General features: G+C 42.5%; 1 protein-coding gene across 4 annotated transcripts in view; it reads right to left on the bottom strand.

Annotated features, from left to right (window-relative positions):
• NSD3 (nuclear receptor binding SET domain protein 3) overlaps nucleotides 1-18,121 on the bottom strand; it is a 178,201-nt gene that overhangs the window by 65,552 nt on the left and 94,528 nt on the right. For all 4 annotated transcript variants that reach the window (XM_068274618.1, XM_068274617.1, XM_068274616.1 and 1 more), the window contains exon 7: nucleotides 3,511-3,611. In XM_068274618.1, coding sequence (XP_068130719.1) covers nucleotides 3,511-3,611 — 101 coding nt within the window. The remainder of the gene's footprint in view (nucleotides 1-3,510; nucleotides 3,612-18,121) is intronic.

Genomic DNA, 18,121 nt, shown 5'->3' on the forward strand with positions numbered 1-18,121 from the left:
AATGCTGTGCTATCCATGTTACAGGCACCACTGATGTAAAATACTGTGCAAATGAAGTATGCAGAGGAGGTGTACTCTGTACTGGTGTACCTTTGTTTTCTATCTCATTTTTGTCTCTTTTTTAATTTGGCTTTTAGATATGTAACAATAAAGTTTTTTTTTAAATGCGTTTAATTATTTTTGTCACAGATACTAGATTTTAAACTCAAGTAACATCCTCCCTTTTAGGCCCTTCTTTTACTCTTATATTTGTCTTAGACTTAGGGGTCCTTTTTCAGATTATTTATGATAGAATCACTCACATTACTCGTTCCCATCCTATTCCCTGAGTTTGCTATAAATACATTATCCTTCCAAGTTTAGCACTCACACAGGAAATGCAACTTTTCTTTTCAGGAATATACTTTTTTCTTTATTTTTTTAGCTTTGTTGTGAGTTTATTGGAGTTCATTTAAGTTTGTATTAGTCATGTTGAGTTTAGAAGCCAAATTCTTCATCCTGAGGTTAGTGTGCAGAGCTGTGTAGTCACATTTACGCCACTATGATGCTGGCGGTGAAGTAATGATGAAAAGGGAAACATTAGGTCAGAGACAACATTTTTATCTTATGAGTACAGCTGGTTTTAAGGGGAAAAAGGCCCAAACGTCTACAGAATAATCTACACTAAATGCAGCTGCTACAGGCTCACCCATGTTACGCCCAAACATAACGGTAAACAGCTCCTATGATATGAGAGCCACTATACAGTGTAGCTGTTATTTTAGTATAGGCTGACAAAAAATACAGGACATGGCTCTGGAAGTACTGATGTAAATCAAACAGAAAGAACCAAAGTGCTCAAAACAAGTCAAATGTAAATTTATTTTAATGTGAAAACACCTGATGAGAATTATCACACAGGTGAGTTAAAGAGGAACTGTAGTGAAAATAACGTAATGAATTAAGTTGCTTATTTCTTACAATATTCATTTACAATTTATTTAGTCAGTGTTTGCCCATTGTAAAATCTTTTCTCTCCCTGATTTACATTCTCTACCACTGATAGCAGCAGCTTTAGTTCTGCCAGATGATCTGTATGGAAAGTTTGTTACTGAGGGTTCTGTGCAAAGAGTGAGATGGTTGCTTAGCAGTTGGAAAAAGCTGTTATTTCCTACAATGCAATGAGGTTCGCAGACAGCAAACAGTCAGGACCATGGCCCTGACATCACAATGTGGGAGGGATTTCACAACAATATCAGCCACACAGACCCCCCTGACAATCTATTTGAGAACAGGTAAAGACTTCTTGTGGGCAAGGTGGTATCAGCTACTGATTGGATACTTACCTAAGGAGAGGAAAGGCTCTGGGTCCTATAGAGCCTTCCTGTTCTAGGCTGCATAGTGTACTGGTTAAGGGCTCTGCCTCTGACACCGGAGACCTGGGTTAAAATCTCGGCTCTGCCTGTTCAGTAAGACAGCACCTATTCAGTAGGAGACCTTGGGCAAGACTCCCGAACACTGCTACTGCCTATAGAGCGCGTCCCAGTGGCTGCAGCTCTGGTGCTTTGAGTCTGCCAGGAGAAAAGCGCGATATAAATGTTCTGTGTTTGTTTGTTTTCCTCACAGTATCCTTGCCGACCCCCTGCAGGCTCCTCCATTTGACTCTCCAGCCGCAGTAGACTTTGGAAGTCTTCGGAAGCACTAGGGTTCCTGCAGACCGGCGGGGCTGTACTGCGCGCACACAAGTGTACGAGAGAGGCCTCTCGCGTCTGTGCAGTACGGAGCAGCCCGTCTTCGGCAGTCTGAGTGCTTCTGAAGCCCAGCGGAAGAGAGCAGTCTACAACTGATTGGGGGAGCAAGCGCTGGAACGAGGGGACCGTGAGGAAAACGGGAAGGCTCTATAGGATCCAGTGCCTTCCCTCTCCTTAGGTAAGTACTTTTTTTCCCTCTCTTCTGACTTACTTTAAGCTTATAGTTTGATCATAAGCTCTCCCCTTCTAATTCTACTGATGGCACCACAGCACTATGCAGGTCTCCGGTGGCTATTTGGTGAAATACAAGTTTATGTTATGGCCTTTTCCCTTTCCTGAAGCCGCCACCCATCCCCCAACCATGCAATGCGGGCGCCTAATTATTGACCACATCTGGTGCCTACTTTGCAGGACTGCTGTCTAGCTTAATACAATTTTCATTGATACAATTTCAGTTTTAACACGGCGCTCAGAGAAAACAAGCTTCTGTGTCTTCAATCCAATGTTAATTTCACTCTAAAGTGATTCCTTCAACAATAAAGAGCACATTTTCAGACTGCAGACTCGGTGTCACCTGAGCAATCTACCACCATTAAGGCAGCCTTGTTTATATTCGTAAACTGCAATAGATGAGAGCTGCAATGGGCGCCACTACGATCATCCTGAAGCACTATACTGTGCATCAGAGAAGCCCCTCGTTATCGGTGCGCGTCGCAAAGTGTCGTTCACCCAACAGCGTGCCTGTACCCCTGTTGCATGAATGTGGAAATGATGGCTTGGCTTGCCAGTTGTCGCAAGAATCGCAGACAAAATCGCGAAGGGTGGGTACGGGACTTCAGAGGTGAGTCTGGACATGGATATCCTTGGCTCAAATCTGCAGGGGTAGAAGCCAGGGTCAGGGGTGAGAGAATGTGTGCATCATTTTAAATTATAATCAAACTAAATTCATACAATAATTGACTGCTGGATTTCAACAACCGTGTCCTATTGCAATGACTCCCAATACAATCCTCAGCGCTACATCCAATGCTCCAGTGATCAGCTAGAGATGAAAGAAGAGCTGCAGCCAACCCAGTGCTCAAAGATAGGTGACCGTCGCCGGATAAGAAATCAATTGTTCGTCAGCTAATTGCCAAATGATAGAATATTTATTTACAATGCACACACAATGTACACGAAGTACTCACATCGAGGGCCCGTATGACAAGGACCCAGCAGCAGTTAAACAGCGTCAGTCTCCACAGCTCTACTGGTTTCGGCATTCCGCCGTCGTCAGGAGTGAAACCGGTAGAGCTGTGGAGACTGGGCTTTTACTCCAAAGTTTTATCTATTTGTGTGCACTGGATGTGCACGTGACGCTGTTTTACTGCGAAGGGTTCCTGTCATAAGTGCCCTCGATGTGATTACTTTGTGTACAGTTTTATATACTATTGTGTGTGCATTGTGAATAAATATTCGATCATTTGGACAATTGATTTCTTTGTTTGAGCACTGGGTGGCTGCAGCTCTTGTCATCTCTAGTTGATCACTGGAGCATTGGATGTAGCGCTGATTTCGGATGAGATTCAAACGAAATCCAACTTGGGATTTTGTTTGAAGCCAAGTGGAATTTGGTTACCTTAGCAGCTGTGAATACATCCGGAGTACTGTTTGTGAAGGCTAGCGCTGTGTGGTTTTCAAATATTGTGACTATTTCAATGACTGCATACACTGCAATATGCAAGATCTCAGTCATGACTATCATTTGTCATTAGTTAATATCTGGTTGCTCATAACTCACCTGCTCTTTCTTCACCTTTTTCTTTGGCACAGAGTCCAAGGACTTTTCCGATTCTGAACGGGTCCGGTTGGATCTCCTCTGGTGTTTCTTCTCTGAGGGTCCTGATAAAGAGAAACTTTGTTGTGCATTAATCCAGTATTGGGCCAGTCCCTACAAGGACAGTGATGACCCGCACAAATAGCACCAAACTGCCAAGAATAACAAAACACTGTTTCCAGTCATCCCAAAAAAAAATGCAGTGATAACAGGTCAGCTCATAACATTAAAGTGGAACTAAACCTTGAACTTCCTCTCTGCTCTAACATACTAGCCACAGCATGATAACCTTTATGGACAAAAAAAATATTCATTACAATTTATTGAATTCCCTTAAAAAAAAACCTGACATTTTACTTGGTTTCACTTTTGCAGGGAGCATTGAAAGCAGCCTCTGTGTTTAATATATGGAGAGCTGCCTAGGCAGAACGCTCCTGCAGTCTATTCACAGTTGATGATAAGAACTAATTATACATTTTCCTCTGGCTAAACGAACACAAAACACAAAGAAGTGAATTTCTATATGTGGATTAAGACTTTTCTAGGGTGAGTCTTTCTTCAAATGGTAACAGTGAGAATACAGTTTGTGTTTTTGTAAAGTGGTAATAAAAAAAGGTTAAATAACTACATTATGTTTCATTAGATTGTGCACCAAATAACATGTGTAGTTTATATCCACTCAAGACATTTGGAAACTGCCAGCTGGACAAAGGTGTTGATAAGTTTCAGAATTCTGACGAGACTGGAGATCAGTCAGAGACTACAGTCATGCTTTGTGTCTAGACCAATACAAGGATAGCAGAATGCCTTGAAGCACAACAGTATAAGGTAGGTTCTGTCCGGGAGAAATGGCTTCTTTTTTAACACAGCAGAAGTTACAGAATTTTTTGTTAAAAGTTCATAAAAAATAAAACAAATTGAAATGTAAAATACACATGTATGCATACATATAGGAAGTACATTTGTAGCTGGGTAATACGATCTACGGTATTAATTACTTTTTCCCTATGTCGAAATCACTTACAGTTAGGTAGTATAAGTCTGATAGGTTTTGGACTAGTCCATCTCCTTATGGAGTATTCTCAGGATCTGTTGCACAGTCCAATTGCTAATATAGAGTACATGGGAGAAGACAGGGTTGCTGCCACCTTTGTTGTTGTAATTTTCTTAGGGTTTTGCGATTTGTGATTGGGACCAAATAGCAAAACGCTGGTAGTGGAAAGGGGTCCTAAAAGTGACTGTGCATAATCAGACTAAGGCAGAGCCGGGACAAGGCCCTCCAGCACCCAAGGCTGAGACACCAAAGTGCGCCCCTCCATCCCTGCCTCCCCAGCCATCAACCTGTATTCTGGGCATTGGCCGCACGATGGCAACGCCTACATGAAATTGCGTTTGTGTATGCGCTCTGCAGTGTAAATGAGCTCTAAGGCACCTTTTCTTGTAGTGTTGCAAAATGTATTATTTATAAAGACTCTCTCTGCAAAGCATTTATACACATTTACTTAGTGCTTTTGAAAATAAAGAAAACCCTGAGAATACCCCAATGAGGAGATGGGCTTGTCCAAAACCTGTCGGTTCTGTCAGATTTCTAGTAGCTGCTGTAAGTGACATCAGTATAAGAAATTTTTACTCTGGAAGAAAAGTACTTCCCATTTGTATGTAATTACATTTTACATTTTAGCATTTTCGCAATAGTGGTCGTTTAAGCAAACAAAAATATTGCCTCCACTGTGTGGAGAATGATCACAAGGGATGATAAATCGATAGTCTATTAGGCCCTTACTCATTATGACTTGATATATTATAATCAAAGTGATAATTTCAGTACAGACGTCTTAAACAAACATCCAGACTGACTTTGCTAGATCAGTTTGTTCTCCTTAAGGGCCGGTTCACACGGACGCTTGTCGGCGTCTACCGTCAAGCGTTCGGGACCCATCGGCTAAACTCTCCCATTCAAGTGAATAGGAGCGTTTAGCATTGCGCGGTTACCGTCGATTACCGTCGATTGCATAAACGCGGCGTTCTGATCCCGATTTAACGCATCGTTTCGGCCGTCCCTAGAAGTCGCATGCAACGTCCAGGGACGGCTAGCCGGCGCGGGGACGAGAAACGCCGATGGCGACGATCTCCGTACTGCCGCCACCGAACGAGACGTCACAGGACGACGCAACTTCCTGGCCGCCCCAACGCTGCCTGCCGCCCGTGTGAACCGGCCCTTAAAAAGAAAAAAAATAAAATAAAACGAAAGCTTTGTAGAATGTTATTAAATCAGGACAGTCTCTCTTTCTGCACAGATGGTACCAAGAATTTTCTACCTTTGACAATCCAAAATATAAACACAAACACACATAATGTACTGCACTAAAGTCTTATGCTGTATTTTTATTTGCTTAGAATCAAATACTATTCAACCTGATATGAAGTGCTTTACTGTTGCACTTAACAATTTTCAAAAAAGGTGCGATTTTTTCCCCCCTTTGTTGTAAAAATTGTGTTGGGATTTCGGGAGTCTTTCACTTTGTCGTTCATCAGAATTCGTACTGGATTGTTGTGTGATCACAGTTGTACGCAACATATCCGTCCACTCAGAATTATTGCAACCTCATCGATTATCCACACTAGCAAAAAGCTGACCATGCTGGTTTTTTAATGTATTGTCATTAGCAACTTTTTCACTGATCAAATAAAAAAAAAAAACAAACTTACAGTAAGATATAACTGGGCAAAAGGGCTCCAAAAATATAAAATAATTTACCGTATATGATCCAATCTAAGTCGACCTCGTGTATAAGTCGACTCCAATGTTTGACCTCCTTCAGCTGTAATTTTTATTGACTCAAGTATAAGTCTACCCAGCAAAGTTATTGGCTGCACTCAGGATCCAGGAAGAATTAACAGGTGCACTTGCGGATCAGAAGGGGTTAATGACTGCACTGCATAAAGTATTTTAGCCATTAAACCCTGTCCCTCAACAGCAGCCAATAATTCCTCCAGGCCCCTAAGTGCAGCAATTATTCACCCCCTTCCTGCAGCCCAGTATGTCCCCCTTTCCTTGTTAATTGTTGTGGCCAGGACTATCAGATGTGTGTTTTGCGCTGGGTAAATTGCTGTAAATGGGAATGTTACTAATAGTACACACATTACTCTGTGTGCTCAGTGTTGCTCGTGACTTGTGTATAAGTCGACCCCTATACTTTTATTTAGTGAGTCAGACTTACATTTCTAGACTTATAGTCGAGTAAATACAGTAAGAGGAACTTTACTGAATAGAACTTAATGAATACAATTGCTTATTTTTTACAGTATTACTTTAGAAATAATTTAGTCAGTATTTGCCCATTGTAAAATCTTTCCTCACCCTGATTTACATTCTTAAATGTATCACAGTGAAACACCTTGCTAGTAGTAAAGATGTCACCACCTGTGATAAATTTAAGAACGTAAATCAAATAAAAAATATTTGCAAGCCCTACAAAATGTTATATTTATTTATATTTAAAAAAAATGTGGGGAGCCTCCCTAAGTCCAGCTATCCACTTCATCAATCATGTAAGTCAAGTGAGCTGTTGGTTAAAGCCAATGTGCACGTGACTAGTTTCCCTGACAAATACCAACCCACATCACTTTAAATACAGGAGGGGAACAAGGGATTTATCCCTATCTGTAGTGTTAAGGAGGAGGTGGTGATAAATGAGTTTATACATCACCTTAATCAGAGGACAATTAAAGGGGCACTATAGCGAAATTATAGCATTTCCAGGGGGAGCACTGACAGCTGGGATATGCCACTATTTATAACCTTAGCTGCAGAGGGGAGGACAAAAAGTCCAGATCTGCTATTTCAACTGTCCTCCCCCATATATGAATAAGCAGTCTTTCGTCCACGTCAGTAAGATAAGGCCCGACATCCTGCACAGAGATCTATGATATGTAATGTGGCTCTTTTTATAACCCCATACAAGCCATTTATGTTTTTTTTACAATCAGACCTCTGGTACATATTAATTATTTATTTAATGGGAAAAGCTAACATTTCCTCATAGTGCCCCTTTAAAGAGACTCTGAAGCGAGAATAAATCTCGCTTCAGAGCTCATAGTTAGCAGGGGTATGTGTGCCCCTGCTAAAACGCCGCTATCCCGCGGCTAAACGGGGGTCCCTTACCCCCCGAAATCCCCTCCGTGCAGCCGGGGATCTCTTCCTGGTTGAGGCAGGGCTAACCGCCGCAGCCCTGCCCCACGTGCGTCTGTCAGCGCGTAACTCCGCCTCTCCCCCGCCCATTTCAGTCTTCCTTCACTGAGAGGGGCGGGGGAGAGGCGGCAATGCGCCGCTGATAGACGCGACTAGAGGCAGGGCTGCAGCCGTTAGCCCTGCCTCTAGGAGCAGCAAAATCTACGACCAATTGTCTCTTTAAAGAGCTATGCTCACCAATGTAAATAGATAAAATGGGTCATTTATGATCACTTCATTCTTTAAACAAAGGGTTAAAAATAAAGAACATGAACTGTAAAAAACCTTAAGCAAAATACCTGTTTTTCAAAGTATTTTATTACAATCCAGTGTTGTAGTCTTATTTTCCAATATTCTTTTCTTCATCTTTGTTCTTTTGGTCTTCCTCCATGTCCTTCTTGCTTGATTGCAGGACAACCAACCAGGTGACCTCATCCACTTCCCTGACACCAAATGACAGGAAGCCCCCGGCATTGGCCTGTCTGAATCTCTCACTGATGCTTTCATTTGATCTGCTAGTCTAGACCAATGAGAATCCCTTAGTGGTAACTTCAAATAACACTGGGGCCCATATGCAATAAACTTTGGCCCATATGCAATTCCAGTTTTCTCCTATGTTTTCTCCTAGGAGATAATTTTTCATCTTCTATTTTAAATAATTTTCCAGCATTTTTCAACTGAAAAAGTACTGAGAAGTAAGTACAAAAGTATTATCAAAATTATGTTGAATATTTTCTTGTTTGCTGGTGGCTTAAAAGGCATTTTATTGACAAATTTAAAAATACCACCTTGGAGAAAACTTAGGAGAAAAAGTGAATTGCATATGGCCCTTTATCTCCTAGGTTTTCTCCTAGGTGATATTTTTAAACGTGTCAATAAAATTTGTTTTAAGCCACCAAAAAGCAAGAAAATACTAAAAATAACTTTGATAATACCGTTTCACCTACTTTTTGGTGCTTTTTAAGTTGAAAACTGCTGGAAAGTTATTTTAAATAGAAGATGAAAAATTATCACCTAGGAGAAAACTCAGGAGAAAAATGTAATTGCATATGGCCCAGGGTCTTAAAAGAAGTTAGGTTATCCACGTGAAATGGTCGTCAGGCCTTGAACCACTGACACCTCCTGTTCCACCCACCAGTCCACAGTCACGCCAAGTACTGTATGTTTGCTATCGCAACTGTACACCGTATAGTATACAGACTGAACTGAAGTATGTTAGAAAAATGACAGAGATTAGAACACTGGATTTTAATAAAATTCTTGTTGAAACAGGTACATGTGTTCATTTCAATTAACTTTTTCACAGCCAAGTAACAGAAAAGCCAGTAACAGAAAAAGGACCAGAACACAGTGTGCAGATACGATATGTACTCTACCTCTTTTATATATCAAAACAGGAAATCAATTATAAAGGCAAACTGACTGTACATTTCCTGTAACAACTGAAAGCGTCTGACATACAAAGTATGTCATCAGTGCCAATGTAAATCTACAAATAATTTTTAAAACTCTAACCTGTTAAAGATTAGGGTTATTATGTAAGTCGAAAATAAAGTAAGAAACTACCAAAGAAAAAATGGAGTACCTTCCACTTTAATAAAAAAATCCAAACCTTTGATATTATAAAGCAATAGGAAATTTAAAGTGTACCTGAAGGGAAAAAGGTGCCACTAGGGGGTACTTACCTCGAGAGGGGGAAGCCTCCTCACCAGAGGGGATCCAGTACTGGGACCCCCAAAGATTTGCTTGTCACTGAATGTTGGGCGCCTCGGGCAGACATAGTGGATTTCTGATGGGCTTTGGCGGTAATAGCCGAGCCCGATCGGGTCCGCTATACTAGGCAGGCGCAGACGGCGTCTCAATGGGTCTCTGGTGTATTAAGGAGTACAAGAGAGTCTAGTACAAAAGGGGCACTTATCCATGAATAACTTACATTAAAGAGACTCTGTAACAAAAATTGCATCCTGTTTTTTATCATCCTACAAGTTCCAAAAGCTATTCTAATGTGTTCTGGCTTACTGCAGCACTTTCTGCTATCACAGTCTCTGTAATAAATCAATGTATCTTTCCCTTGTCAGACTTGTCAGCCTATGTCTGGAAGGCTGCCAAGTTCTTCAGTGTTGTGGTTCTGCTATAAATTCCCCCTTCCAGGCCCCTCTATGCACACTACCTGTGTATTATTTAGATTAGAGCAGCTTCTCTCTTCTCTCTTATCTTTTACAAGCTGGATAAATCGTCCTCTGAGCTGGCTAGGCTTTCACATACTAAGGAGTTACAGACAAGGGCAAAGCTGTTTGCAGGAGAAAAAAGAGCAACCTGAAACTTCAGTGCATGAGAACTGCAGGGAGAAAGAAACACACAAATGATCTCTTGAGATTCAAAAGGAAGGCTGTATACAGCCTGCTTGTGTATGGTTGTATTTTCTATGTGTGGACATACAGTATATCAACCTACTTCCTGTTTTGGTGGCCATTTTGTTTGTTTATAAACAAACTTTTTAAAACGGTTTTTAACCACTTTTAATGCGGCGAGGAGCGGCGAAATTGTGACAGAGGGTAATAGGAGATGTCCCCTAACGCACTGGTATGTTTACTTTTGTGCGATTTTAACAATACAGATTCTCTTTAAGTGGAACACACAGAATGCATGGTCCATCCACTCTCTATAGACCACATTGCTGAAAATTCTAACTACGATACAATAAAAATGTTATATTGTAGCGAGTATTAACCACTTCAGCCTACAGTGTTGTTACACCTTATGCATCCGAGCAGCTTTCACCTCCCATTCATTCGCCAATAACTTTATCACTACTTATCACACTGAAATGATCTATATCTTGTTTTTTCCACCACCATTAAGGCTTTCTTTGGGTGGTACATTTTGCTAAGAAATGTTTTATTCTAAATCCATTAACAGGAAGATTAAGAAAGGAATGGAAAAAAAAAATCATTATTTCTCTGTTTTCGGCCACTATAGCTTTAAATAATACATGCTACCCTAATTAAAACCTATGTATTTTATTTGCCCATTTGTTCCGGTTATTACACCATTTAAATTATGTCCCTATCACAATGAATAGCGCCAATATTTTATTTGGTAATAAAGGTGCATTTTTTCAGTTTTGCATCCATCACTATTTGCAAGCTTTTAATTTAAAAAATGTTTGCAATATACCATATTTCCATGCATATTAAAAAAGTTCAGACCCTTAGGTAACTATTTATGTTTTTGTTTTGTTTTTTTATTGTAATTTTTTTTCATTATACATTTTATTTGGTTAATTTTTAGTGTGGGAGGTAAACAGTTAATTTCAACTGTAATAATGTGGGTTTATATTATTAAAACATGTATGAAGATGTAGTTTTACTATTTGGCCACAAGATCGCCACAGTGAGATTTTTGTTTTTGCCCTGCTCACTTCCAGGAAGTATATAGAGGACGGGAAACGTTTTGTTTTATTAGAAAGACTGCGGTCTCTGATAAGAAGCCGTTGGTTTTTCTTCCGGGGACTTAGGCCAATGAATGGGAACAATGTTCCCATTCATTGATCTCAGGGCTGACGGAAGGCGGCGGGAGCGCGCACCCGGCGCAGCGGCAGCACAGCAAGTTATCTGGATGGATATATCCGTCCGCATAGACCGAAGTGGTTAATTACAAATAAGTGTCCCAGCATTCACAACAGTAACTACATGAAGAATGTCAAAATCGCATGTAGTGACGTTTACAAGCATTAAAGGGGAACCGAAGTGAGAGTGATATGGTCGCTGCCATATTTATCTACTTTTAGAGAATACCAGTTGCCTGGCTGTCCTGCTGATCTATTTGGCTATAATAGTGTCTGAATCACACAAGAAACAAGCATGTAGCTAATCTTGTCAGATCTGACTATCATGTCAGAAACACCTGATCTGCTACATGCTTGTTCAGGGGCTATGGCTAAAAGTATTAGAGGCAGTGGATCAGCAGGATAGCCAGGCAACTGGTATTGCTTAGAAGTAAACATATATGGCAGCCTTCACGTCTCTCTCACTTCAGTTGCCCTTTAAGGCTCGTTACCCACCTTGCGATTCTTTCAATGACAGGCGATTTTTCTGAGTGACGAGTGATCGTTTCCCTGATCTTGCAAGGTGGGTACGAGTGCGTGATTAGGCGAACAATGCTTTGTGACGAGCAGCGATAATGACCGTCATGATGGACCAGATCTTTAAAATCCCCAATGACTACCGTGGAAAGTGATGCCATTGTTTGAACTCTCGGTTGCACCTGTGCCGTTGTGTGTTCCCGCAGGCAGGAAGATGGATTGGGGAACCTCGTTTGCTGTGAGGCTTCGTTGTGAGGTTCCCCGATCCATCGTCAGGTGAGTATTGAGGTTCAGAGATGCAAAAGACATGTCTGTGGAGCTACAGTAGATCCCATTCTGTGCTTTAAAATTGAGTATCTATGACACACTCACATACACACACACATACACAGACACACCACACACACACACACACACTAATATTTACTCTTTATTGTGCCGGCTTGAGCTTTATAATCTTGCCGTTTGCTGGTGTATTTGAACTGAGTCCAGCAGGGTTGGAATATGTGCAGTGTGGACTTTGATGAGCCTGCGGGGAAAGCTGTGCTCAGTATTGCCACATCATCTGGGAACAGTAAGATTAAATTATATGGCTGTCCTCCCATAAAAAGTAATTGGTCACAAGACTGTGCAGGAGATGCACCCTATTGTAGAGGTGGAAAATGTGTCCTACACAGCTCTCCTGCAAGCTCCTTGCTTCTAAAGGGTGTATAGCCGAGCGATATTATGCCACATTGTATGTGACTGTACATTGCTATATGCCTTCATAGCCCTGGCAAGGGGAAGAAGGAACGGTGTATGTGTGGGGGGACTTTGAGGGGGCCAAGAAAGGCTGTGCTTAATAGTGCCTAAATCAAAGTTTTGCTAAGGTGCCCATGAGTTCTAGTTGTGCCTGTGTTTGCCTCAGAACTTTTAGTTTGTCTTTGGCAAGTCCTCAGCCTCAAAACATACTGTGGCCTCCCCTGTGCACAATATTAAATAGTAAAGTTATGTACACACGCTGGAATGAATTCGATAAAGGCCAGGAATCTGGAAAGACTTCAGCATGTGCAGAGCGGCTGCCAGATGTCTGAGCCAGCATGCCAGATGTCTCCAGATGCCCAGAGTCCTGCCTGATCACATTGTTCTCCCCTCTCCCTCACCAGCGGGAATCTGCTCTATTGTGTGCCGCTCATTCTCCCTCCGCCATCTCCATAGCAACAGACACCTAGCAAGCCTGAAGGCTAGTGTTGTATCGGTACAGTGTTGGCTCTGCACTGTCACCCCAAGGGATCGTGTACCGATTCATGCCTGGCGACAACCCCCCCCCTCCCCCCCTCCGGTGTGTAGGGGCTCTAAAACCAATGGGAACACACCTAAAAAAATAAAAAAGTCAGATACTCACCTAAGGAGAGGGAAAGCTCTGTCCTAATGAGACTTCCCTCTCCTCTCCCGGTCCCGTTCAGGATCCCCCGTAGCAGTATTTGACCGTTTCGGTCAAATACTGTCACTTCTGCCGCCGAAGGGAGGTTTCGGAAGTCTTCGGGAGGACTCGGGCTCCCGAAGACGAGCCGCTGCATACTGCGCATGCCTGAGTGCCCTCTATTACGCGCTCGCGCGTGTCTATGATGCACTCGCGCGTGCGCAGTATGGAGCCGCCGGTCTTTGGGAGGCCGAGTGCTCCCGAAGACTTCCGAAGTCCCCGCGACGGCGGATTTGAACGGAGCATCCACCGGGCACCGGCATAGAAGAGGGAAAGCCCATTAGGACTCAGAGCCATCCCTTTCCTTAGGTGAGTATCTGACTTTTTTTTCTTTAGATGGGGTTACATTAGCTTTAAGGGGTCCATACACTGGCCGATTTCAGCCATCGATCGATCAATTGATTCTATTGAATCGATCGAAATCGACTCTATCAAATCAGCCGATCTATTGATTTTCGGCAAATCTCGATCAATTTGATCTATGTGACAGGATGATAAATCTAGGTCGATCTGCTGATGGCAGCAGATCGATGGCCCATAGAGTTTGATTGGATCCAATGGTCCAATAATGCATTTCAATCCATTTCCAATAGATTTCATTCTGAAATCTATTGGATATCTGTTCCTAGTGTGTGGCACACATCAGATACATTCCTGCCAGATTCAACTTGACAGGCATCTGACAGAAATCTATCTGATGGTCGAATCTGCTGCAAATCTATAAGTGTATGGCTGCCTTTAGGCCTTTCAGTGAAGAGAATATTAACATCTCCACCGATCTCATTTCATACTGTTATGCATACTTGAGGACCGAGATACAGCAAACATGATCGGCATACATTTTGTAGTATACTCTCCAATATGCCTCAACGCAAATTCAAAACCAAATAAAGAGATTATAAAGAGAACGAGTTTCTAGAAAGAGGAATACAAATATTTGTGTATCAGCCAAGATAGGATTGATTTTCAAACACTGTTTCCTGACAACTACTGAGAGAAAAAATTTCATCAGTGGGGGAAAAAATGTTTTTTGTTACAAAAAAATCAATACCGTACAGGTAGTCCCCAGTTAACGAACGAGACAGGGACTGTAGGTTCGTTCCTAACCTGAATCTGTTGCTTTGTCTTGTTGATGCCAACGTCAGCAGCGGCATTTTATTTAAATATGGATAAATGCTCTTGATATCCGTGTCTTAGTGCATGTGATCTGCAAGCAACCTATTGTGAGCCATCCGTAATACAAAGAGCCGATGAGCTTATAGCCAATCCTAATACCCGTGCCCAGCCCCCGAACTGAGAAAATAAGGTGTGAAGTTAATGTATGAAAATGAAATGCTTTATGGGTACAATAGCTGCCAGATGAAATCTAAGTCTGTCTAGGAATGCATCTGAGAAAGCTATAATAATGAATGTATCATTAAAAATAGCTAGAAGAAAATAAAAGGGAAAAACACTCAACACATGCTGAAAACTCTTAGGCCCCATTCAGACTGCAGAACGCGGACCGCAACGCATGTGGACCGCAACGCGTAAGAACGCACGCCATCTGCGTTTGTATGCGTTGCGTGGCTGATCTCATCACTGAAAAGTGAATGGGACAGCCACGCGTTTTTACAAAAAATGCGTGCAGCATGCGTTCCCGGACCGCACAGGTCCGGAACGCATGCAGTGTGAACATCAGACATTGCACTCTATGCAATGTCTGATGTCGTGCGTGTCGGCTACCTGCACACGTTTCCAAAACGCGGCTGGAAACGCGTGCAGTGTGAACGGGGCCTTAGGCTTTGTTCTCAGCGATGCATTGAAGTGTGGTGTAACGGCCACTTTGTAACCTAGCTTGCCACATTGCAATGCAGCTTAACAGCGTGCAGCATCCCAACATACTGCATGCATGTTACTGCAAAAGGTGCACATTAACAGTGAAGCATACTTTTCATTGACTGTATGCTTTACTGTAAGCAATGTCAGTCGGGTCGTCGATCATTCGGTTGGATAACGTGCGGTACGACTTTTACACTCCATTGCGTTCCTGCTTTACAGGGAATGCAACGCAACATCCCACTGTCAACCCAGCCTAATTTGTTTTTTGTTGGTGTTCAGGTGTATAAGTAACACGCAGGAAAACCAGGCATTTTTATGGGGCTCTCTACTTGCTAAATATCAAAGGGGAACTGAAGAGAGAGGTATATGGAGGCTGCCATGTTTATTTCATTTTAAGTAATACCAGTTGCCTGGCAGCCCTGCTGATCCTCTGCCTCTAATACTGTTAGCCATAGCCCCTGAACAAGCATGCAGCAGATCAGGTGTTTCAGACTTTAAAGTCAGATCTGACAAGACTAGCTGCATGCTTGTTTCTGGTGTTATTCAGATACTACTGCAGAGAAATAGACCAGCAGGCATGCCAGGCAACTGGTATTGATTAAAAGGCAATCAATATGGCAGCCTCCGTATACCTCTTACTTCAGTTCCCCTTTAATAGCTGATAATATACGTATATCTTTATAGGAGACCAAAGCTTCCATTTTGTTGTATTAAGAGAGGCTCAGCTTTGATTAGCATCTAGGTAGTAATATTTTCAAAATATATTCAGCCTCCTACCTTAAATCCCATCTCCAGGCACAAACCTGTGGGGAGAAAAGGTGAGACTCCGCTCCCCCGGCCTCTGTGTCCAGGTCTCATCTCGGGAGTTGTGCTGATGTCTCTGGCGGGTGCCTTCATCCAGCGCTGTCTCTCCAATCCAAACCTTCCAGTCAGTAAGTGGGTAGTGATCTTGTCAGTCAACGCTGCCCCATACCTAACCACAATCCTGAGTACCGGAAGGGGACTGAAAGCCATCTTGGAAAAGGGCACAGTGGACTCTTCACTGCAGTGACAGCGGTGTTGGGGGGAGCGAGCTGGTGTAGGAGGAAGAGGTTTAGCCAGGAGCAGAGGTTGCCGTCCTGGAGAGACGAGTATCACCTGTTCTCCTCACAGATATGCATGGGGGTGCCCAGAGTTCTACTTTACAAGTAACACAGGAGTGCTAAACATGTTATCACTGGTCCAACTGACTTTTCCATTACTGGGTTTTATAGCATATTCCTGAATCAAAGGCAACATTCTTGTTTACATTCAGATAGGTCAATAAAGATTTAATAGGCACCTTCTTCGGAAACAGGGTGGGGTGCCCTGAAGCATGTGCTCATGTAAGCCTGCCAGAAGTCTTATTAGGCACAATCTCCTAGACATAATTACTTGATGATCAGCAGCCCAAAACCAGGTATTTTTGGCTTTTGATGTAAAAGGTGAGGAAAATGAATGAATGAAATCAGTGTCGTAACTACAAATCATGGGGTCTCCCAGCAAAACTTAGATAAGGCCCCCAATGTTCACACCCCTTCCCCTCACCTACCCCTAGTGACCCTCACAGCCTTGGGACCCCATCTCACAAGGGTCATAAAACAAAGGTGGCCATCATAATTTTCACACCCATAAGAAGTGTAACAACAAAAATAGCTGATCTGCTGGATGGACATCTTTATCAGAGGGAGTGAAGTAGTAGTTGGGCCCCCCTGTGGTTGCAGAGGCTGCTCCCCTCTAGTTACGCCCCTGAAAATCCAGGAGCAAACCAGTGACAGTATTTTTGGTTGAAACATTGTCAGTTTGAGCCGGGGTGCAGCAACACTCCATGGGACCCCCCAGCTAAATTACCATAGGCCGCCCTTCTTGGATCCAAACCTCCCCATGTGGTCATTCAATTAAAAAAACACCCACACACCTTTTTCTTTCCCGGCACTACTTCCCCACATTCCAGAGTAGCGCGGTGTTAGGGCCCTTTTCCACTTACAGCGATTACAATGCTGAATTGCAAATCGCTGGTGATTTCTGAATCGCTAGGGTGTCCACTTTAACATAGGAATCGCGGTAGGTATTTTCTAGTAGCACGATTCGATTTTTACCAAAGAGCAATCGTATCTTGAAGCGATTTTGCATTGCAAGTGCATTGGATATGTAAAATCGCAATCGCATTAAAAAATAGTGACAAGGCGCAATTGCAATCGCTAGCATTTAGTAATTGCGATTGCTAGTGGAAAAGGGTCCTTACAGTGTAACATTTCCTGCTCCAGTAATGTGCCAGATCTCCTGTGTTTCTAGGCAGCTGCACGCTCTATGCTTGTATGTCTCCAGCTCCCGATCACGTGACATGCATTCAGAGCCAGAGGTTTGCTATGCACTATATAGTGTGTGGCTGTCAGGAAGAACAGAGGAGACTCAGAGCAGCAGTGGTGCTGGTAATGATTAAACTGCTCCACTGTGCTACTCTACTGCCAAAGAGGAAATAGTGGGCCCTTTTAGCCCCACCCCCACCCCCTCACTATAGTTACGCCATTTAGTTTGAGACTGTTCAATAAATGTTAAAACATAATTAAAAACATTTGGCCTATTATGTGATTGAGTTTGACACCCCTGGATTAGACAACCAGATAAGGAAGACAGCAAAGCCTACAAGGGGCTTAAAGTGGACCCAAACTAAAAATACAAGATTTCAGAAGTAAAATCTATTTTCTAGATTATAATAATAAATAGCAGCCTTTTTTCAGCTGCATGATGACAAATATAAAATATTTTACATTTATCAGAGAAACCCCTCCCCTTCCTTTCATATTGCCGGCAAAAAATCCGGCATACTGGTAGAGTAGATGGTGTCCAGCAAAGGAGGAATTGCTAATGGCTGCCACCTGTATAACCTTAGTTATGCAAAGAGGAGGGTGAAAAGCATGCACTGAAATGCTCATAGGCTTGAAAGAGCGTTTATTTA

Source organism: Hyperolius riggenbachi, chromosome 3 (genome assembly GCF_040937935.1).
Source record: "Hyperolius riggenbachi isolate aHypRig1 chromosome 3, aHypRig1.pri, whole genome shotgun sequence".
NCBI classification, from domain to species: Eukaryota; Metazoa; Chordata; class Amphibia; order Anura; family Hyperoliidae; genus Hyperolius; species Hyperolius riggenbachi.